This window comes from Rhinolophus hipposideros (genome assembly GCF_964194185.1).
Source record: "Rhinolophus hipposideros genome assembly, chromosome: 2".
Lineage (NCBI taxonomy): Eukaryota > Metazoa > Chordata > Mammalia > Chiroptera > Rhinolophidae > Rhinolophus > Rhinolophus hipposideros.
The window spans coordinates 73,378,777-73,401,923 of NC_138048.1; the positions used below are offsets into that span (position 1 = coordinate 73,378,777).

A 23,147-nucleotide genomic window follows, 5' to 3' on the forward strand; every position below is an offset into this window, starting at 1 on the left:
AATCTGAAGAATAATGCCAGATGACGATGGTGGAGAGAGTCAGCATATGAAACAGGCCAGAACATGTATTTTGGAGTTAGACTTTGGTTTAAAAGCTAGTCTTGCCACTTACTAGTTGTGTGACCTTGGGTATGTTACTTAATCCCACTAAAATGAGTATCCCCATCAGCAAAAAGGAGGATAATAATACCTACTTTATGGGTTTGCTGTGCAAATAAGATAGGATACTGCGTAGAACACTCAATAAGTATTCAACAAGGGTAGCTTCTTTTTCTCCACGCAACCTCTTCTTTTTGCTATTTTTAGATGGAATTAATGTTGAGTGCAAAGGTAGAGCAATGAAAAGGCCTAGTTTGTGTTGGAATGGTGAGAAATTCAATGAGGCTTAAGTATAAAGGCAGTTGGAAGCAGAGGAAGGTATTTTAGAGTCAGAAAATAAAGACTCTGTAAGCCTAGGTGGAGCTTTGGATTTAGTCCTATGATTTACTCCTAAATCAGCTGAAATTTTAGGGAGAAGAGGAATTGAAGATATTTGTTCTTTAAATGAGGGCAGAAAAAAAGGTGGCCCAGAATAGATAAGAATCATAGGTCTGGGACCTCAGGAGAGGATGCAGATTCCTAACTTCATTAAGTGTTAACCCAAGGCCTGCATCTTAGAGACACTTGATACATTCTTTTGCTGATACTGTGTTGCTAATGATTATATGACAACAGGTTTTCTATATTTTAATTGCTTGCACCAGCAAGTATTTTGATAAAAACCACATTTTAGATGATTCCAGCAAAAGAATGTGCTTATTGCGGGAGAGTACTGCAATCTCCAGTCTGAGTACTATGTGTCAAAATTGAAAGCCTTTGTTCTTATTTTGACTTAAGCAGGTTATATAACTTGCTCTATATTTATTTCCTTTTCAGAGAACAAATGACGACGACTTTAACCTAACTGACTTCAAAATATTATGAAAATAAATAAGCATTTCAAAGCTTTTTGAAGTTTATTGATGGAAAATACTCTTTAAATCCAAAATCTTACTATGTAAATAGTAAATTATTATTCTTTTCTTGAATCAATTTTTAGTGTTCCACTCTCTGGTCTTGCCCTTGAACATTTCTACAATTACAACGAAAAAACTTTCTGAATTCTTTCTGAAAAAAATGTCTCTGCAGAATATTGCAGTAAGAGTAAACTTTAAACACATGCACGTAATGCATTGCAGTTATAAAACACTTTGGCAAATAAATCACATTTAGGTTAATTGATTTCTCCCAAAATCGAATCTGGTAAAGATTACTGTTATTCTTGCTTTAGTGATGATGAACTTGGTATTCAGAGAGGTTAAATGAATTGCTGAAGAGCACTGGCTGGAAATGGGCAGGAACCAGTGCTTAAACTCAGGTTTTTAACTCCAAATTTCTGGCCCTGCCTATCTTCCATCATTGAACTAGACAAAGATTCGTACAAACACACACACACACACACACACACACACACACATTTAATTACCTACAAAATATTCCATGCTGTTACAAAGAATAGATTGCTTCTGGGCTCTTAAATATACCATATTAAGATTGAGGAAATTTATTGTAGGTTGAGATTAAATAGTATGTTACCAGGTAAGAGAAAATTATCATCTTTTACATGTTTTTTTCCCATAAAACTACTTCAAATAAGTAACCAAAGCATTACTCAAAATATGTTAATATTGCACAAATTATTTGAATAAAACTAGGTATACATTAAATCATCATAGCAAAAATCATTCTGACATCAATGTATATCATACTATGCTTTGTATAAGTACATAGTGTATTTAAAATACCACATAGTAATAATGGTTTTATCTTTCATCTGAAGAATTTAATTAGGAAATAAACCTTCATAATGCCTAAATAAGTGTAGAAATGTGTCAAAAACATGCTTTTCTGGTATATTTTATGATATTTTGACATCTTGGTGGCCTTACTGACAGAGAGAGAGACTGCCCATCCTGGAGCTAGCTAATTCCTAGAGATAGCAAATGACTCTCCTGTGAACGTGCTTGTCATATGCAAACCAACCAATCCAAAACTCATATCCACAACAATGTCCTTTACCTAACTCGCACACACCAAGCCAATACCTGCCCTAAATCACCCCAGGGCCAGGTATTGGACAACTAGAGACCACCTTCGTAGATTAGAGCCTGCCAAAATTATTCAAACTATTCAATCTCAAATTGCTCAAACTTTCCTATACTGTTCCACCAATTCCTTCCTGCAGATACCACAAGAAAGGCTCTGGACCATTCTTTCTCTTGCACTCCTTCTGCTTCTGACTGACCCTGGTATTTCCCCATGTAGCCCTGCAAGGTGTGGCATGCCACCTTCTTTTGGGAACTGTAAATACTAAACTCTTCTTTCAAAGGCAGATGTCCCTATGTCTGTCACCTTACCATACCTGATTAACATAAATCCCAGGTACAAATCAAAAGACAAGTATAGTATTGTTTCTGAACTATGAGTAAATAAAGACCTGAAGAAAAAAGAAGGGAATGTTCCTTCCATCATGCACAGGAAGTGAAAGTTCAAATACACTTCTTTTCAGTACATTACTTACAAGTTTATTTATTCTTCCAACAATAAATAAATAGGTTCTTATTTATTGAGAGCTTCTTATCTGCCTGGCACCATGCTACGCACTGAATGTACAGTAATGAACAAAACAGGTTTGGTCCCTACCCTTGTGAAAGTCACAGGTTAGAGAGAAAAAATAGACAGGAAAACAAGTGAACAAACACATAATTAGAAACTGTAGTACCTGGTCCAACGGAAATAAATATGGTGTAGTGAATAGAGAATAATTGTGGGGAGGACTCCACATATTGATCAGGAAAAATCCATCCAAAGAAATGACATTCATGCAGAAAATTAAAGGAAATAAGGACTAGATTTACCAAGTATGGGAAAGAATATTCCAGGGTTGTATGGAAGGCCCCAAGGTCAGCTAAGTTTGGTATGTTTGAGGAACTAAAAGAAAACCATGCACACTGACATGGAAAGATACACTGTTAAGTGAAAAAGTTTGCAGAAGAGTATGTATAGTCCAATACCATTTTTGATAAAAGAAATACTGTGGGGACAGAGCCAGGAGTGCAGTTTCCAGGCTCTAGGCCTCACTTGGAAAGGTGCTCACTCGGGTAGTAAATGGCCATCAACTGTGATTGGATGGCCATCAGCTGTGGCTGGTTGGCCGTCAGCTGTAACTAGTGAGCCATTGGCCGCTAATATAACTGCCGTGGCTATCCTAGCACCAGATGGGGGGCTAGCAAGAAGATGGTGGCTGAGCTAGAAGGATGGAGTGTGGTTTGCGGATTGCAGAGAAATGGACGGCAGGTTGTGGATAGTGTGGCTTCTGCTTCCTGCGTCTCCAACCCAGCCGCCAGGGAGAATATAGTGGTATGACTCCCCTATCTATGGCTCCATGGGTGTTCCTTTTTGGCCTCACCATATCCTGGGGTTCTTATGTGGGGAGCAGGAGCTGAGACCCCACATGACACCCTGCATGACAGATACATACACTTTCATGTATATTAGTGCATGAAAAATCAAGAAAAATATACAATAGGTTCTTAATAATGATTATTTGAGGGCATGGAAAGAGTGGATTATAGTGGACTTTCACTTTCTACTTCATATATATTTCTGCATTGTTTAAATTTTTGCACAATTTTGTATTCAGGATTTACTAAAGCTAAATATTAAAATCAAATTCTGTATCTTTTATGCTTGTGTCTCATAACTTTTCCCTAAAATTTCATCCCTGTTCACTAGATTCGCTTGTTTTCTATAATATATTTTGTTCCACCTCCTGTTATCTCTGGCATTTTATGCGTTTATGAGAGATGTATCTATCATAAATAGATAATCACAATTAAGATTTATACATTAGGAGCATCCAGGCAAAAATTTATTGTCAGATACTGTCACTAAATATTTTAAAATACCGATGCAAATTAAAAAATGTATAATGTTAACTAACTTTCAAAAGGAAGGACTGCTTTATAATTTTTTAAAAATCGCAACATTTGAAAACAGGAGGATTATTTTCCTTTACATTTAGCATAATAATATGGGCAAAATAACAAAAAAAGTGAACAATAATAATAGCTGTGCTTAGTGAGCATTGCTCTACCATGCTCTATAATTGGTATACATTATTTCATTTTAAAATTTAACTTCAGAATAATTTTGTGGTAAATATCCCTATTATTCAGATTAGGAAACGGGATTAGAAAGGTTAAGTAACTTCATTCAATGCATATTTATTAAGCACTTAATGTTTTAAGAACTGGGAATACAGCCCAGTGAACAAAACGTGGAGCTTACAACCTGGAGGTTGATGGGAGTAGTGATTAAATAAACAAATATGTACATAATATAATGTCTGGTGCATTGCAGTGCCATGTGGGCCAGAGAAAGACAAGTGATTTGGGTGTGGGGACAAAGCCCCAAAAAACAGTTTCCAGGCTCTCGGCCTCACATAGAAAGGTGCTGGCTCGGGTAGTAAATGGCCATCAACTATGATCAGATGGCCAGCAGCTGTGGCTAGTTAGCTGTCAGCTGTAACCCGTAAGCCATTGGCCACTAATATAACGGCTGTGGCTACACTAGCAGAAAGAAATGGGGGCTAGCAAGAAGATGGTGGCTGGCAAGCGTGGACTGCTGTTAGGCAGATTATGTAGATCCTGCTTCCTGTGTCTCCAGCCCAGCCGCCAGTGAGAATATATTGGTTTGACTCCCCTATCTATGGCTCCATGGGTGTTCCTTTTTGGCCTTACCATGTCCTGCGTTCTTATGTGGGGAGTGGGAGCAGAGACCCCGCCGGACACCCCGTATGACAGTGGGCTAGGGAAAGAAAGTGTTAGAAAGGCCATGTTGGGTAGATGGTAAGTAGGGAGTATTCTCTGAGCAGAGTCCTGAATGAAGTAAAGAAGTGACATCTGTGGGAAAGTCACTCCTAGCTGGGGAACAGCAAGTACAAAAGAGGAAAAGCAAGGAGGCCAGTGCAGCTGGAGCACAGTAAACAAGAGAAAACTCCGGGCTCTCTGCTAAGTATGATGGGAAGCCATTGGAGGATTTGAGCGGTGGCATAATCTGATTTACAGTTTTAAAATCTTACTTAAGTTGTTGGGTGGAGAACAGATTGTAGAGGAACAAGAATAGAGAAACAAGGTGACTTGTCAGGAGCCTATTGCAGTAGTACAGCAGAGAGATGGTGGCTGGGCCTAGGCTGATAACAGAGGAGATGGTGAGAAGTGTCAGATTTGGTTTACATTTTGATTTCATGCATGTTTATGGTAGTGTGGCCAGAGATGAGTTTATAACTTGAAGGTGGAGCAGATAGGATTGTAAGAGATCACACAGCTAGCAAGTGGAAGAGCCAGGATTCATAACTAAATGTGTCTGATTCTAAAACCCTTCTTATAAGAACTCTTGTAGGCTGCCACAATGCTAAGCAAACACTAAATATAAAAGCAGAATGGAAGTGAAAGTACATAGCATCTATAGGTGTTTATTGAGCACCTATATACTTGAAGTAAGGCTTTGCGGAACAAGGCAAAAAACTGGACTGGGAGGGTAGGAAATCAGAGTTTAAATTCATCTTTTGCCATGGATTCTTCCTCAGCGCGGATCACGTGACGTCTAATGTCCTAGGTACTATACAGCACCTAGGGAGATAGAACAGACTATGTGCAGTGCCGCCCACAGGTAAACAAAGGAAGATAAGACAGATAAGCATGTGATTAACATACTGATTATTGCTAAAGTACATCAGAGGTGGCAGGACTAGAGATTGTCTTTTCAGTTTCAATCACATTTGGTTCAGTAAAAGTATTTGGTTTTGGTATATAACTTTCAAGGAAAAGACAAAGCAAGTCTACACGTTGTGTCATTCCAATTTACAGGGTATTCTGGAATTGTACGCCTCATTCATTCATATATTCAAGCACGCATTCCCTCAACAAGCATTTAAAACTTATTGTATTATTAGGCATACTCAATAAAATCTCCTGAGCAAATCTAGGTAAAGAAAGACCTTGATAAAAAGTTAAAGAAAGAAAAAGAGGACTTTTTGGATAGATTTTTACATGATAATTTTTAAGACTTTACAACAATCTTGTAAGGTGTTGTTGTCCCCTCTTTTTTCACATTATAAAACTAAAACTTGAAGCAGTTCAATCACTTCACAAGGTGGCTCACTTGGTAATGTAGCAAGCCAAATCTGGGTCTGCTGGACTTTTTGTCTCCAGCATAGGATCCTATGAGGACAGTCACTGGCTAGGTGGGGTGTAGGACATTGTGTGCTGTGTTAACTACCCTGAAAGTGTCCAGCACAGGGTGATCAGTGACATAGAACAGAGGTCAGCAGACTTTTTCTGTAAAGGGACAGAGAGAAAGTGGATCATTGTCGTGTCTGTCGAAACTACTCAGCTCTGCCCTTGTAGCACAAAAGCAGCCATAGACAACACATAAATGAATGAGTGTGGATATGTTCCAGGAAGACTTTATTTGTGGACACTGAAATTTAAATTTCATATAATTTTCACTTGTCACAAAATATTATTCTTATTTTTACCCCCAATGATTAGAAAATGTACAAACCATTGTTAGCTTGAGAGCTGGACAAAAACAATTAGCAGGCTATATTTGGCCTGTAGGCTTGTGTTAGTCAGTTTGGGCTTGTGATACGGTGATTTATAATTAAGAGATGAAGAGATGTATGTTAGGTCTTCGACGCCATTACTGGCAAAACTCCTAAAACTCTTGCAATTTCCTAAGTGATAAGGGCCATAAAGTTGTCTTTTGTCATGTTAATGAGGTGACTTTTGGACCCCTACTTAAGGGTTCCAGTTGGTTGGCAGGAGGACCTTGCAGTCCCTTGCCTCCCCCACCCCACACCTGCCTCCACATAGGGGAGAGGGACTGGAAGTTGAATCAATGGCCAATGATTTAATCAAACAACTATATAATGAAGCCTCCGTCAAAACCCCAAAAGACAGGGTTGTGGAGAGCTGTTGGGTTGGTGAACACATGGAGGTGCTGGAGAGTAGCATGCATGGAGAGGGCATGGATGATGTGCGCCTTTCCTCACACCTTGCCCTATGCATCTCTTCCATCTGGAACTTATGAGTTATATCCTTTTATAATAAATCGGTGATCTAGTAAGTAAAGTGTTTTTCTGAGTTTTGTGAGCCATTCTAGCAAATTAATTGAACCAGAGGAGGGGTCGTGGGACCCTCTGATTTATAGACGGTAGGTTAGTAGCACAGGTAACAACCTAGACTTGGTCCTGGAGTCTGAAGTCCAAGGAGAGGGTTATTGAAATCTCCAATCTGTTGCTCATTGGTCAGAAGTACAGGTAATAACCTGGGCTTTCGACTGGTGTCTGAAGTGTGGCCAAGGGGACAGTCTTGTAGGACTGAACCCTTAATCTGTGGAATCTAGCTGGGTAGATAGTGTCAGAATTGAATTGAATAATTGGATACCCTGCTAGTATCCAAGAATTGTTTGTTGGTGTGGGAACCACCGTCACCGCCCCCCCCCCCCATATTGGAAATTGGGCCACCCAAAAGAGGGCTGCTGTAACAAATACCATAGACTGGTGGCTTAAACAACAAACAAATATTTCTCCCAGTTCTAGAGGCTGGAAGTCCAAGGTCAAGATGCTTGTCCGATGTGGTATCTGGTGAGAGCCTTCTTCCTGCTTTGCAGAGGGCTAACTTGTTGCCGTATCTTCACATGGTAGAGAGAGAGAGAGAGACATCTCTCTCATGTCTCTTCTTATAAGAGCACTAATCCCATTTATGAAGGCTCCATTTTGATGCCCTAATTACCTCCCGAGGGCTCCAAATCCCCATCACATTGGGGATTAGGGCTTTTACATATTTAGGAGGAACACATACATTCAGTCCATGGCAGTTTCTGAGGGAATCCCTGGCATCCTTGAAGAGCTCTGAGATCACACTTCTCTACAGGTCAGAACTTACAGTGGGAACTTCCCAATTCCACTGAATTGGGAAACCTAAATGCAATAGGAGTAATTGGGTGGCAGGGGCCAAGTGGCAGGACACTGACACACTACCAAAAAATTTATCCTGTTAATCTTTCTCCAGCCTTCACCTAAGGGACCTTCAACCTTTTATCAGGGTAACTGTACACAGGGGAAAAGGAAACAATCAAACCTTTTGGGGACTGCTGGACCCTGGCCCTGAACTGACACTAATTCTAGGAGACCCAAAACATCCCTCTGGTCCACCAGTCAAAGTAGGGATTTATGGAGATGAGGTGATTGGTCAGGTTAGGGTTAGGGTTGAAATTCTGAATGTTTCTAGAAAGCGATATTGGTCTGGCTTTACCTAACACATTGTGACTTGTAAAGACAATCTGTACAAGGTGACAATATAGATAATAGGCCTTAGATATTCAAGGGAAAGAGAGACGAAAAGGAACAATTTTGGCCTGTTTATTCTAAACAGTCCTTTGAATTATGCATTTTCCTTCCATCTTAGGTATAACACTGCTTTCTTCACTTTTGTTTTTCTAAACAAAAATTTCAGCAATACCAATGGACAGCTGATTCTTGAGAGTTGAATGACAATGACATCGTATGAGCATGTTAAAAAAGAAAGAAAAAGTAGTAATATCTAATTTTTAAGCATCTACAGGGACTTTCAAAGGGGACTTTCTCAGTGAGTTCTCCTAAGAGGAGTAGGAAGGGCACTGTTCTCAGAGAGGAAAATAAGGTAAAGAAACAATGTTATGAGATGAAAGGAGGTAAAGGGACAATTTAGCTTACATAGGAGGTGTTCTATTCCCCTCCCTAGGGAGACTCTGGAACACAAGATTTCTAAGATTAAGTATACTTTTCATTAGACCACATTATACTTTATGATGGATTTCTGTCAGTGCTTTATTTCTCAATTGTTGAAATTAGTGTGACTCCACCATCTTAAGGAATGCAAAAAGAAGACATTGTTGTGATCACTACACTTTTTTCTGTGAAAGGCAGTAAAGGTTTATTGTTTCTTGAATTTAAGGTTTCCAAAGCACTTAATGGATGTTTCAGAACACTTATTAGATTGTATGGATGTCTCTGTAAAACCCACTCCACAGCCCAGATTAAGACTTCTTATAAAAAAAGAGCCTTTTTTTTTTTAACTTCCATTTATTTTAAGTGTGTTTTTCCAGGACCCACCAGCTCCAAGTCAAGTAATTGTTGCAATTTACAGTAATTGTGGAGGGCGCAGCTCACAGTGGCCCATGCGGGAATCAAACTGGCAATCCTGGTGTTACAAGCATTGCATTCTAACCAACTAAGTCAACTGGCCACCCCAGAGACTTTTTATACTCATCTTTCTATGTTTGTCTCATCCTGCCTCACAGTAGTTGTCATATATACATATATATGTATATGTGTGTGTGTATATATATATATGTTTATATGTATATATATACCTACATATTTATATGTATATACTTATACATATATATATGTATAGCAACATTAGTAAACTGGTAGCTGTTCCTTGTTTGCAAACATCATTAGCAAATAAGGTGGCCCTCTGCAAACCAGGAAGAGGGCTTTCTCCAGACACCACATCTGACAGCACCTCTAGAAGTGGGAGAAATAATTGTTGTTTAAGCCACCTAGTCTATGGTATTCTAGTTTTGTAATCCTAACTAAGCACTTAGTAAGTTCATCTCAAAGACATGAATGATATTCGTGGGATAATAAGGATGATTCTTTAACCCTTTCCTCACTGGCATCCAGAACACCATCTGTGAGCCTGAGAGGACTGCTAGTGCCTACCCTCAAACTCCAATGTGTCCCAGACAACAAGCCTTGCAGTCACCAGAGCATTTCGTTTCCCCGCTGAGACCTAAGCATCCAATATTCTTGGTATTTTCTTTCATCTCACTCTTTACAGTTTGAATAGGCTTTCGTATTTATATGTTTTTCAAACTTTTAATTTAACAGTCTAAGCAGAACTTTTCATATCTTGATTACAGACCCTTCCCCAAGAGCAAGAAGACGGTAGGCAAGAGAAAGCGAGGGGTTGGAGGTGAGACACTGGTGTTCAGATTGGGGAAACCTGGCCACTTCCCAGAATGAGCAGAGCCAGAGTGTGGAGGGGGTTTTGGAAGCTGATGACCCCACGTGACCTGTGGGGCCCAGGGGCTGAGCCGACCCCGCCCCTCCACCCGCCGGCTGTGGGGGGGGCGCATGCGCAGCCCGCATTAGTGATGGAGGAGAGAAGATGGCGGAAGCGGAGTGAGTGACTTGCTGGTGACTGATGTCGTAACGGGGGCGAGTAGGGGCAGCGACACATCCCCAGGGGGAAAGCTCAGGGCTCTTTCGCGGGCAGTGCAGGGGAAAGGGAGACCCCAGCGCTTCCTTAGTGTGGAGGAGCCCGCTTGGCCCGTGTCGGGGGAGGAGGCGAACTGTAAGGGTCCAGTTAACCTCCAGGCGGGAGCGCCCCTTCCACCGTCTGGTCCCGGGTCAGCGGAGCCCTGCGCGCAGGGTCACCCTTGGGACCCTGGCCGCTGGGGTCTTCCGGGGGGTGAGCTACTGTGGGCCTCCCAGGCGCTGTCATTCCTGCCAGCGGGCCCCGCGGGCAGCCTTGTCGCGGCTGCCGGCGCCGGGGGCCGCGGACGCGGGTTTGGCTGGGCGGGTACTGCCGGGCCTCCGCGCTCCTCTCTGCCTGGTCTCCGAGGGAGAACCGGAGACGTGGGGCTGTTCATCGCCCTCCCCGGGAGGCGTGGAGGCGTGGAGGCGGTGTCCCAGCGCCGGCCTTAGAGCGGCGGGGGTCCCGCGGGTCTGGTCAGCCTGAAAACACCCGGGGAGGAAAGCTCTTCTTTCCCTTGGGGCTCCGGCTGCGGTGGATACCTCCCTAGAGGGGCCACATTCTCGTGTGGCCGTGTGACGGTATGCTTAGTTAGCGACGCAAACTTGGCGTTTCCTGGGTAGGCCTCTGGTGTTCCAGGACTGCCGGCTGCGTTTTGCAGGCATTGCTCTGCATGGACAGTGGAGTTACAGAAATTGTTCTTTTGTGCCAGGTCTCCAAATGCATTTCAATGATTTGGCCGTTTCCACTCACCGAGGGTTAGGCTTGTGCCTACAATTTGGATTCTCTGTGATAGTATTTGGTTAGTTACTAAACTGCTTACCATTGAGTTTGGGTTTGAGGATGTGGCTGAGCAGAACAGCACTCTAATTAAAAGAATGCAAGCTGGCTTTGTGCACATCCTTGGTACGCAGTTCAGACGTGTTATGACAGCCAGTAATTTGGGAAAAGTTTACCTTATCGACCAGTAAGTCTGTAGGATGAACAGTTACCATGTGATGCTGTGATTTGATGATTGGAAGGCAGCTTGAAACACTATTTTAAAAAAACCGACAGAGAAGCATAAAGGTGAATGAGTCATTTACTAATAAAAAGTAAGGGAAGAGTTAGTCCCCTCCCACACTTTTTTCCTTTCACTTTTCTGCTTATTAAGTTGAGATTTTTTTCTTTAAATATTTGATTCCTTGAAGAGCATATAAATATTTACATAAATGATATAAAGAACAAAGAAAACTTGTACATAAAAGGGCACCATATGGGAATAGTGTATGCATGTGCAATTAGTACCAAATTCCTTTGTCTTTTGGTGAAGTAGAAAGTGTTCTTGTTACATTTTGTCAGTGCTGCTAATGTGAGGTGGGTTAGATTCTGTTTCGCAGAAGGAAAGACCGATAAGAAAGGCAGATAAAACCGGAATATTCTCAAGTGTGCGTTTCACCATTGTGGTGCATTTCTAACCCTACAACAATTACTTGTAGTTCTAGCTTTTTAACAATATGGAGGCCCTGAAAATTGACTAAAATAAAATACTGTTTGAATTTATTCAGATACAGATTCTGTGTTTAGTGGAATTGTGTACCATACCGTGAAGTGAGCTTGTAATAGTGGAGGGAAAAACAAAACAAACCATCGGGAAGTCTTGTACAAAAATGTATTTTACTGTCCCTACCTGAAGAAAGTGGCATAATTATGCTCTTTTTGAAATTTCAGGCAATTCTTTGGAAACAGATTTTCAGTAAAGAAGTGGGGAAATTGTTGTCAGCTGCTTCTCTATTTACCCAGAGTAATCTGCTTACAAGTATTACTCAGAGTTATTAGATGTACTAAGGACCAAGTAGACTAATTAGGGAAAAGGCCAGTGTGATTTTTTAAAAATTATTATTATTTTCTAAGAGAACTGATTTTTAAAGCAAAGTATATATGGTAGCCAAAAACTAAGCTTATCAGCACAAGTCCTTAGGCATCCTATTTAATGCATAGATAAGAATGACCTTAATTTGTAATTAATATGGTCAAAAGAATGTTAATAAATATTTTAAAGTACTCTGGTGTTGCTTGAGTTTTTATTAGGTAGTTTAGTATTCTCTCATCACCTGTTTTGGTTTCAAAATTCTCATCTTCTTTCAATTGCGAAAAGATAAACTTTAGGCCAGGCTCTATGTGAATTACATATCCTGAATCATTTGAATTCAAATTTCGTTGGTATTAAGTATTAAATACACTATATATTTATGAAGCACTTTTTCTGAGTGTTATGTGTTGTCTGTATTTTGAGGGCCTTAGACACTTAGACTGTTGCTGATTATTTCTTTGGAATTCAAGTATTCTTCAAAGCCCAGAGGATAATGCTTTTGCCAATACAAACCCTCTGCTACCTGCCAGATTGAAGGATCACAGTGCAGCTATGGATAGTGACCCAAACCCTGGAACAACTTCTGCTTCGACAACAGCCAGTAGCACCACCACTGCCACCATCACCACTTCCTCCTCTCGAATGCAGCAACCACAGATCTCCGTCTACAGTGGCTCAGACCGACACGCTGTACAGGTATTTCAGTTATAATGGGGAGGCGAAGACGTAGAATGCCGTTAGTTTTAGCTTAAGCCAGATTAATCTATTGTTTTATATCCTTCAATAAGTGAAATGGTGTCCCCTAAGTGAGTGCAGTTAGAATTGTTAATGTGTGAAACATGCAAAAATTTATCTGATAATTATTCTGTTGAGGAGGCTTCCATGTATCGTCATGTAGCTTGTATAGTGATATGTCAGGAAAATGGTAATTGGAAGGTCTCTAAGCTGCTGCTACAATGTGGAGACATTCAATCTAGAACCCAGCAGCAGAATGACTCTAGGTTTTTCTGGGTAACTTTATATTTGAACCCAAAATACAGACTTAGGGACATCTATTCAGGTCTGTAGATGCATAAAGAGGTTCATTTTAAACCCAAGTGGTCCAAAACCCGAAGCAGACAGTTTCATTGTAAAGCTCTTTAGGGGCAGAAGGGAAAGGAATATTTAGGAAAAGTCTTTGGTTTTTCACTTAGTTGAGAAAATGAAGTTTACTTAGTTACCCTTTACAATAATGAAAATTGAGGCAGTGTGGTAGTATCGCATAAAAAGGGTATGGGCATTGCAGTCTGATATGTTCTTTGTATGAATTCCATTTTCTTTATCATTAGTAGCTGTGTAGGCTTGGGTGAGAGGCATAATCTTCAGCCTCAGGAAACTATAAAATGAGGGTGAGACTACCTACTTCATTAGTTATTATGAGGATTAAAGGAAGCATCTAGAACATTAAATATAACCAATAAATAATAATAGCTAATATTTATTGAACAATTGCTATGTGCCAAGCATTTGATAAATGATTTACATGGAACATCTCTTTTAATCCTCACTACACCTTATGAAGTAGATACTATTATTATCTCCATTTTACCTATGAGAAAACCAGTATTTTAAGCAGGCTAACTCACTTTCCTAAACTAACATTGCTAGTAGGTTCTCTGACTTTAGAGTTATGCCCTTAACCACTCTATGAGTTCTTATTTTTTCCATTATACCTGCTTACTCTCTATAACATCCCCACAGTTGCATTCTACCCTGAAAATAACTGTTTGTGATGTAGTGCTCTTCCCATTCATTTCTGTAGAGTGGATATCTCAGTATAACGGCTATTTAACTGTTCTATCGTTTAGGATTATAAACTTATCATAGGTGCAATCAGAATTGTTGGAGATCCAGGTAGTTAAAAAATTCAAACTGGGAATGCAGAAAGTGTTTTAAATGTTCTTCAGCTTTTTGAGGCAAGGGATATAGGGAAGAGTGTCTAGATCTTTTAGCATACAGATGATATAGTATTTTAATATGCCATTTCGTTCTCTAGTTTTTATCTAAGCTGAATGTGTTAGTAAAAAACAAAGTGTTGCTCAGGGGTATAATGTACTCCATGGGGAATATAGTCAATAATATAATAACTTTGTATGGTAATAGAAGGTTACTAGACTTGTCAGGGTGACCGCTTGCAAGGTCCATAGATGTTGAATCACGATGCTGTACACTTGAAACTACTATAACATTGTATGTCAGCTATACTTCAATAAACATTTTTTTAAAAAGTGTTACTGGAAATGTATAGATACAGATGTATCTCACAAATACCACTAACATTAGTTTTTATGAGATCACAGAATTGCTTCCCCTAAAATGTAGTCAAGTATTTATTGAACTACCTAAGTAGTTTTTTAATACCTTCCAGCTTTCTTTTTCAGTCCTGTGAATTCTATGTACCTTTCTTATTCCTTTAGAGCAGGGGTGTCCGAACTGCGGCCCGCAGGCCAACTGCGGCCCACAATCCATTTTTTTATTGGCCCGCAGCAAATTCCAAAAGTATATTTAGTTTACTTAAATAAACCAGGTGAGGCAATATGTATTTCACCTCGAGTGAGTGGCCCGGCTGTTTGTGTATTTTACCGCATATGGCCCTTGGTAAAAAATGTTGAAAAAAATTTGGACACCCCTGCTTTAGAGGAACAAAATGAAAACAGTGTTCTGTATCTTTAACTTATATTTAAAAAGTATCTCTCCCATGAGTATAGCATTGAATGGTAATGAAAGACTATGCTGACAATACAAAAAATTACTATACTCTGACAAAAATATCCATCAAATAGATTATGCATTTGTTATTTTGGTTTGATTTTAGAATTTTGTTATGGAATTAGAAGAACATATATTTAAAAAATACAAAAAAATATTAAAATATATATTTAAAAAATGCAAAAAAAGAACATATAGATTTACCTGACCAAAAAGACATATTGTTATAATTCTAAATTACTTAATGGGGTTAGAAGCCCACATTGATTTTGTGACAAGGGTTTGTAGCAGGTCTAGCAATCTATAGTCGGAAAGGTGAAATATGAATACATATTATAAAAGCAAACAACACAAGGAAATATGCTTTCTTGGAATTTGGATAAAGAGATTCATGGCTTTGTAGTTCAAGGCGTCCTGTCTTAGATCCTCAATAGTAGGAGATGACTCTATTACTCCCTTAGTTCTTTGCAAACTGGTTTGATGCTGCTATTAGTGTTCTGTGCTGTTTCAGAGTCACTGTGGGCATGAGGTGCCTTTGGGATGTGGTTGCAGAGGACTGGCATGGTTTGAACCATGGAAAAAGGATTACTGGACTTTTCTACATCTATCTATTTATGAAGTTTCAGGCTGAGATTTTATATTTTACTAATAACTATTCACAGTAATTAACAGTGAATAGAAACAATTGAAACAAGGAATCTGACATTTAAAAAACATTTTAAAAATTTGAAAAATTACATTTGAAAAAGTAATTAGTAATTTTCTAAAAATGAAATCTCTGTAATTTTTGTGATTATTAATATAATACCTACTCATTAATATAATACCTACTCATTCTATGTTTTTTCAGACATTTGGAGTACAAATGAGAAGATAAAAATCACCTCTAATCTAGCTACCCATCGGTAGTCTTTTAATGTTTTCCTGAATATTCTTTCAGATTTTTTAGCATAAAAATGGTATCTTTACTCTGTATACTATTTAGTAACCTGCTTTTTTTCACCGTATGATATATTTGGGAATTTTTTTGTTAATAAATATAGATATATCTGTGCTGTTCAATGTAGGAACTACTAGCTGCATATGACTTTATATTTAAATTAAAGTAAAATTAAAAACTCAATTCTTTTATTGCACTAGCCACATTGTTAGTGCTCAGGAGGTACATGTGTCTTGTGACTACTGTATTGGATAGCACTGATCTATGTTACTATTTGTGATGACCACAGGGCTATACAGATTCCTCTCTACACCGAATTCTTTTTTATCCAACTTTTATCCAAGATGGTTATACCAATTTACATTCTTACTAACATTTATGAGAGTATCTGTTTCCTCAGTTAGTAGTAGTAGTCTTTTAAATCTTTATCCATCTGAAAGTTGGAAAATAGTATTGTGTTTTAATTTGTAAGTTTTGATTACTAATGAGATTGAAGATCTTTTCAAATGCTTGGTGGCAGTTTTTTCTTTTGCCCATACTGGGTAATTTTAATTTGTACAGATTAGTGAATCCTAGTGATACGTAACTAGGAGAGAACTATGTTAATAAGCTTGATGATGTTGAATATTAAAGTAGTGAAATTTTAAACTGCCACTTTTTTCATGGTGAAAATTAAGGCTAAGGTTGTGGTTTTGACATTGGTTCAATTGACTTATCACAGGTAATTCAACAGGCATTGCATCGTCCCCCCAGCTCAGCTGCTCAGTACCTTCAGCAAATGTATGCGGCTCAACAGCAGCACTTAATGCTGCACACTGCAGCTCTGCAGCAGCAGCACCTCAGCAGCTCCCAGCTGCAGAGCCTCGCTGCTGTTCAGGTAAGACTGAAACAAATGAAGAATTAGGAGGCCAATTTGACATTATCTGTGGATAATTACTGAAAATAAATACATTGGGTATTATTTCAGAGTTCTCAGATGTTTTGTGCTTATTTTTACTTGAGGAAATATAATGGTCTGCCACATGGAAGTTAATTTTAAAAAATGGATATGTTTTATATGTTACTTTGTTGCTAGTTTTTTCTACTACTTTTTATCTACATGGCAGAAATGCTATACTGGTATCATGGTTTTGTGTATAAAATTCTAGGTACAACAGTGAATACTTAGGGTTACATGAATTATATTTATATTTTAACAAAAAAGGTCTTTTTGTATGCAAATAATTTACACTTATTAAAAAATCAAATAGTATAAAATTATTTATAAGAGGTGAAGTAGAGGTGTTCCTTTCATCATCCACTGCTGTTTTCCACTTTTCAGTTTTTTTACTGTTTTTCACTGTAACAGTTTGCTATGTATACCTCCAGAAATTCTCTAAATATGCATATGCATGTTTCTAAAATCTAATCATACTGTACCTACTGATAATGGGATGATTTTATGATTGAATGCTTATGTTTTAAAAAAGATTTTCATTCTGTTTATTTAAATAAAACTATAAGTGAGATTTCATCATAAATTTTATTAGAGGAAGATCTCAGTTGAGTGAACCTGAAAAAGGTTTATTTCTGTTACAAACACACCCCAGCTGTTGCTTCTATTTGGTAGTGTAATTTTAAATAACATCATGTTCATATGAGTTAGGAAACTGAAACCCACTGACACTTGATGTAGCTTCAATTCCTTTTTATAACATTGGAGTGGTGACTCCACTTCAAAGAAGACAGAGACCTGTAGAGTAAAACTGACAATGAATGTAGTTATTAAGATAAGACTAGCCTTTGGGTCCTCTGTTTTCAACATTCAGTTGCTTCTTTTTTTCTTAATCTATTTGGCCAAAGCTTGGTCCATGTTGACTGTGGAATGGATACATTCATAAATAGAGTGTTTGGCTGGTATAGTGGTTTTGTGGCATTATAATACCGGAAGGTTTTTAACTTCAGCGTTTTTATAGACATATTATAAATATTTTATTATTTTAGGCAAGTTTGTCCAGTGGAAGACCATCTACGTCCCCCACAGGAAGTGTCACACAGCAGTCAAGTATGTCCCAGACATCTGTAAGTGCCCTAATTTTTTTCCTGGATTTAAAAATTTTAATTATTGCTTTCCAAAAGTAAACTGTTAATATTTGCAAAGCTGTTATTGTGTAGTTGTTGAAATGCTATTTAAGTAACAAGTACCTAGACATAGGAATGAAATGGTTCCAGAGCTCAGAACCAATGTTAAACTTCTGAAAATCTGAGTATTAAAAATATTTTTGTATTATTTCTTATACATGCTTTCCCATTGATTATATTCAGATCTTTTATGGTTCTAAGTGATTGCAGTTTCCAGTGTGTATTGAAAACCTGAAATATACAATGCGGGGGTACTAGGCCATGCATTTACTGTAATATACTAAAGAATGTCATGTCCTTGGTGGACATCTAAATGTTTCTAGCATTTTCTGTGAAATTGGCATTTTATAAATTAACTTTTCAGCTTACGCTTACTTGAGTTATCTGGGTCAAATTTTCAAGTATCTGCTCAAGCCGATTTGCTATATTGCACATATAGTATATTGGGAAATTGTGCTGAGTTTCCTGGTTAAAAGAAATTTGCAGGCATTGTAATACTTGTTTAACATTTTATTGTGATATAATTTCAAATTGCAAGAATGAAAAAAGTTTTCTTTATACCTTTTACTCAGATTCACCAGTTATTAGCATTTGGCTCCTTGCTTTATCATTCTTTTTTTTCCTCTCTGCATATTTACATATTTTTCTGAACCATTTGCGGGTAAGTAGAGACATGTTCCTTTACTCCTACATTCTTTGATATGTATTTCTTAGGAACAAAGTCGTCGTCTTTTTTATGAACCCACATGAAAATGATCAAATTCAGGAAATTTATTATTGATACAATGCAGTCCATATTAAAATTTCATCACATGTTCTAGACTTCCCAATCTCATCACTATAGATATTTTGGACTAGATAATTCTTTGTTTGTGGGGGCTGTCTTGTACATTGTGGAATGTTTAGCAGCATCCCTAACTTCTATCCACTTAGATACCAGTAGGCTATTGCCCTCCTTCTTCCCCTATTGCGTCAACCAAAAATGTCTCTAGGCAGTGCCAAATGTTTCTGGGGGCAAAATTGCCCCTGATTAAGAACCACTGAGTTAACCTTATAATGTCCTTATAAGTATATTTTCCTGATCCAAGATGGTAATAATTTAATATTTTGTAAAATTGAGTCCAGTATAGTTTGTAGATTGCCAGGAAATTGAAGGTGAACTTGTGCTCTATTTAATTCAGCTCAGGATATGGTCTTTGCTGATTAAGTACATGTATGGGGAGCATGTAGTTACTTTTCTAGGTATTGATCTGATATTTTTAATTAAAAAATTCTTTTTTTAGCATGGAAGTATCCTAGAACATGAATAAAAATAACTTTTGAAAAAGAAATTAACTTTTGACTTGTTAGACTGAAAATGTTAAAGTGAAGAAAATGAAAAATCTAAGTAATGTAATCTGACCCTAAGCATTATACTATAGCTGTGGTTATTGATGTCAGATATAGCTTTAATTAACATATTGGTAGTTCAGGAAAGGACTAGTAAACATTTTGTGGGCTGGTTAAAAAATTATGGACGAATTCTTTATTCTGTGAAATTCTGGAATAACACTAGCGAACAGAGATAAGTATTTTAAATATTTTTCCCTTCACATTTTTAAAAGGTATTCTTTTAAACTTTTATTCTCTCATTATGATTTCATGCATGTGACTTTCACAGAAATTATAGTTCTAGTGATTGTACTTATTTTTTAGACATTGTTAGTGCTATTTGTCGTAACCACGCACCCTTGTGTAACGAAGTATGCCAGAACCTGTGAGTGGCTGGTGAGGGGAAAAGAAGTAAGTAGGAAGAACAGATACCCAAGAAAAAAAAGGAGTAATATATCTAATTTGTGTTATTTTCTATCTCAGCTGAGCAATAAGCCCAAGTGAGTTAACTAAGCAGTTCAAATTATAATACCCAAGGTAGCTTAGTAAATTTAGGTCAACCTCCGCAAAAGAGGCAGAGCATGGGAGCAGAAGTCTCTAGATAGTGATAATGATCTGTCAGGTGGCAGTCTAGTCGTTTTTCAGAGTTTTGGTTATTTTGAGGTAAGTTCCCAGGTAACAGTGAAAGCCATGGGAAATGGTTTTCAGTAGAACAAAGGCCTCCAGTAGAAGAAAGGGCTACAAGGTAGGTTGTCAAATCACTAGCAATATAAGTTTGAGGATGAAAGTAGGAGTGAGATCCCAATGGGGAAATGGACAATTATTTAAAAAAATGGATTCAAAGTTCCAATCATACCACCTGGGGAAACTGTATTTAGGGAAAACTGTTGCTAATTGAATGTATAGGTAATTAGCGGGTGCCAGCATCCTCTTCTTTCCCCTCAATAGAATGAAGACTAATTCTGGATTCTTAACAGTAGTGAGAGTGATTTTATGATTGATTGGTTGTAAAACTAGGTGGGACTGAGCCTTTAGATGTCTTTGTACTTTAAGTGAATGGCACTAAGATTTCGTTAAATTTGATTTGCTAAAATGAAATATAAACCCATTAAAAACTTCTGCAAAAAAAAAAAGTTATCAACAAAGTAAAAAAAAAATAAAATGGTTGAAAATATATTTAAACCATATTTGTCAACCAGCTTATGTTTGAGCTCTTTTATGTTAGTAAGATAAACAGAATTCACAAAGACCTGCATTGGTGATTTTCAAAAGAAAGACTATTTTTGGCTTTTAAACACATGAAAATATATTTATATTATTAATGATGAAATGTATGTAAAAACAATAACGATGTACTATTTTCACTTACCAAATTACAAAGCAAAAGCATTGAGACAATACCCATTGTTGGCAAGGATGTGAGAAAGTATTAGGTTGGTGCAAAAATAATTGCGGTTTAAAAGGTTAAAAATAATTGCAAAAACCACAGTTACTTTTGCAACAACCTAATAGGTAGACTCACACTATTAGAGAGAATGTAACTGGTACAATTTTTCTGGAGAGTTATTTGGCAATGTATATGAAAACTTAAACTGTGCATGCCCTTTCATATAGCACTCTCATTTTTAGTGATGTCATTTACTAAAAATTACAGATAATTATGCAAAAATGATAAATAATTGTGCAATTATGCATTGTTTATAATAGTGAAAAATTATAAACAATATAACTGTCCATTATTTGAGGATTAATTAAATAAATGATCATTCATACAGTAGAACATTATGATAGCTACTAAAAATGCTCTATGTGTGTTTGGATTTTCATTAGACATTACGTTGAAAAAAAACAAGCTCATGTATAGTATGATCTCACTTAACTTATTTAGGTTATTCTATTTTTCTTTTAGTTCTAAACTTCCCATTTGGTTCTTCTTTATATCTTCTATTGCTTTGCTGAGAGTATATTTTTTTCATTTGTTTTAAGTGAGCTTCTAACAGCTTGTTCAAAGCGTTTTTATGATGAATGCTTTTCGTTTAGCTTGAGGTCTTTCTGGTTCTTGGTATAACGCGTGATTTTTGATTGAAACCTGGATGTTTTTAGTATTATGTTATGAGACTGTGGATCTTATTTAAACTTTATGTTTTGGTTGGCTTCTGAAATGGAGCATGTGTTACCTCTTTATTGCCATATAGGAGTAGATGTCCAGGTTCCCCGTTTGGTCTCCATGGACACCCAAGGAGGTGCTCCCCGTAATTGCTGAGTAGGGGTGAGAGTTCTGGCTCCTCAGTAGGCCTCCATGGATGCCTTCCTGGCTGGGAGGTCGGACTGCCTGCTACTGCTCACCACATGATCCCCACTCATACTACAGAGATGGGGTGGGTTGGCGGTGGTGTTACTGCCTGGCTGGGATGAAAGTCCTGGCTATCTACCTGGCCTTCTTTGACACTAACCCTTTGGAGGGACTGGGGGGCTTGGGTGCCTCATTACAGCCTGGCGAGGGTGGCAGTCTAGGTCTTTGCTGTTGTGGGTATGGATGTGGGCGTGGCCACAAAGTTTTCTGTGGTGTTTGGCTGAAGTACAGCAATTTTTGTCTAAAAGTTTTCTATGTTGCTAGGCCATCCTTTTCCTGGTTCTATATTCTAGAAAGAGCAATCTTTCATTGGGGCTTCTTTTTGTCTGCACCCATTGGTGTTTCTGAGTTGGCTACTGACTTCTTTAACTCCAAGTTTGGATTATATGAGACAAATGAAAACCCAAGGAGCTCACAACTACATTGTTCACTGGGTCCTGAGGTCCCTAGCCAGTCTGCTTTTCTCCACCTTTTGGGATCGTCTTACATTTATTTTATATGTAACATACAGGGTTTTTAGTTGTACTTAGGGGGAGGAATAGGGAAACATATGTCTTTCATCTTCCTAGAAACAGAATTCTTGTCATTTAACTTAATTTTTTAAAATTATATTTATGTATCTGTCTGATTATGCAGGAAGAAAATCTGTAATACACAACAAACTGTTCATCAGTGGTTATCTCTGAGGAAGTAGATTAAAGAGCTTTATTTTGTCAATTTTTATGTTGCCTAAATAAAAACATATACTTTTGTTGTCTAAGAGACAGACAATACAAATGTATAGAGTAAATAGTCCCCTTTGCCCAGACAAAGTTTTTTTGTGAAGCTTTCTTGTCTTACCACTGTGCATTTCTATACGTAAATGTAAATAGATAGGCCTATGGTTAATTTTATTTGTATTAATATGAGTGTCATCATCCTCTTCTAAGTCTTTGGGAATTTTCAGCTGCAAAAGATTATGTGTTTGGAAATTGCAATCGTAAATCTCTGAGTGACTCAAGCGCTGTTTGTGTCTCATTCCCTTTCTCTTTTTTTGGCCTTGGAATCTACATTATTCCCTTATGTTTTGACTATAATTCACGGTACTATTTTGTAAAAAAGGGGAAAACCTTATTTTTGATAGCTTTTTAGCTATTGTGCTAGACAAGGTGAGCTTTTGAAACCCAGTTAGTTTTATGACTTCATTCATATATGAGTATTCATTCAACAAATATATACTGAGCATTTAATACATGCCAGACATCCTTCTAGATGCTGGGAAACCAGCAACACAACAGACAAAATCTCTGTCCTTATGGAGCTGGGGATAGATAGTTAGGTAGTATATAAAATGTCATATGATGGTAAGTGCTGTAGAGAAAAATCAAGCAAAGG

The 23,147-nt window shown here is 37.8% G+C and overlaps 1 protein-coding gene across 7 annotated transcripts in view; it reads left to right on the forward strand.

The window, feature by feature from the left end:
- Positions 1 to 10,284: 10,284 nt before the first annotated feature.
- The window catches only part of PHC3 (polyhomeotic homolog 3), a 71,231-nt gene continuing 58,368 nt past the window's right edge, over positions 10,285 to 23,147 (forward strand). For all 7 annotated transcript variants that reach the window (XR_013994734.1, XR_013994735.1, XR_013994736.1 and 4 more), the window contains exons 1-4: positions 10,285 to 10,315; positions 12,771 to 12,936; positions 16,650 to 16,805; positions 17,912 to 17,989. Coding sequence is in view for 4 of the 7 variants with exons in the window: in XM_081070226.1 (XP_080926352.1) it covers positions 10,302 to 10,315; positions 12,771 to 12,936; positions 16,650 to 16,805; positions 17,912 to 17,989 (414 nt within the window). In the remaining 3 variants the exon portion in view is untranslated. The remainder of the gene's footprint in view (positions 10,316 to 12,770; positions 12,937 to 16,649; positions 16,806 to 17,911; positions 17,990 to 23,147) is intronic.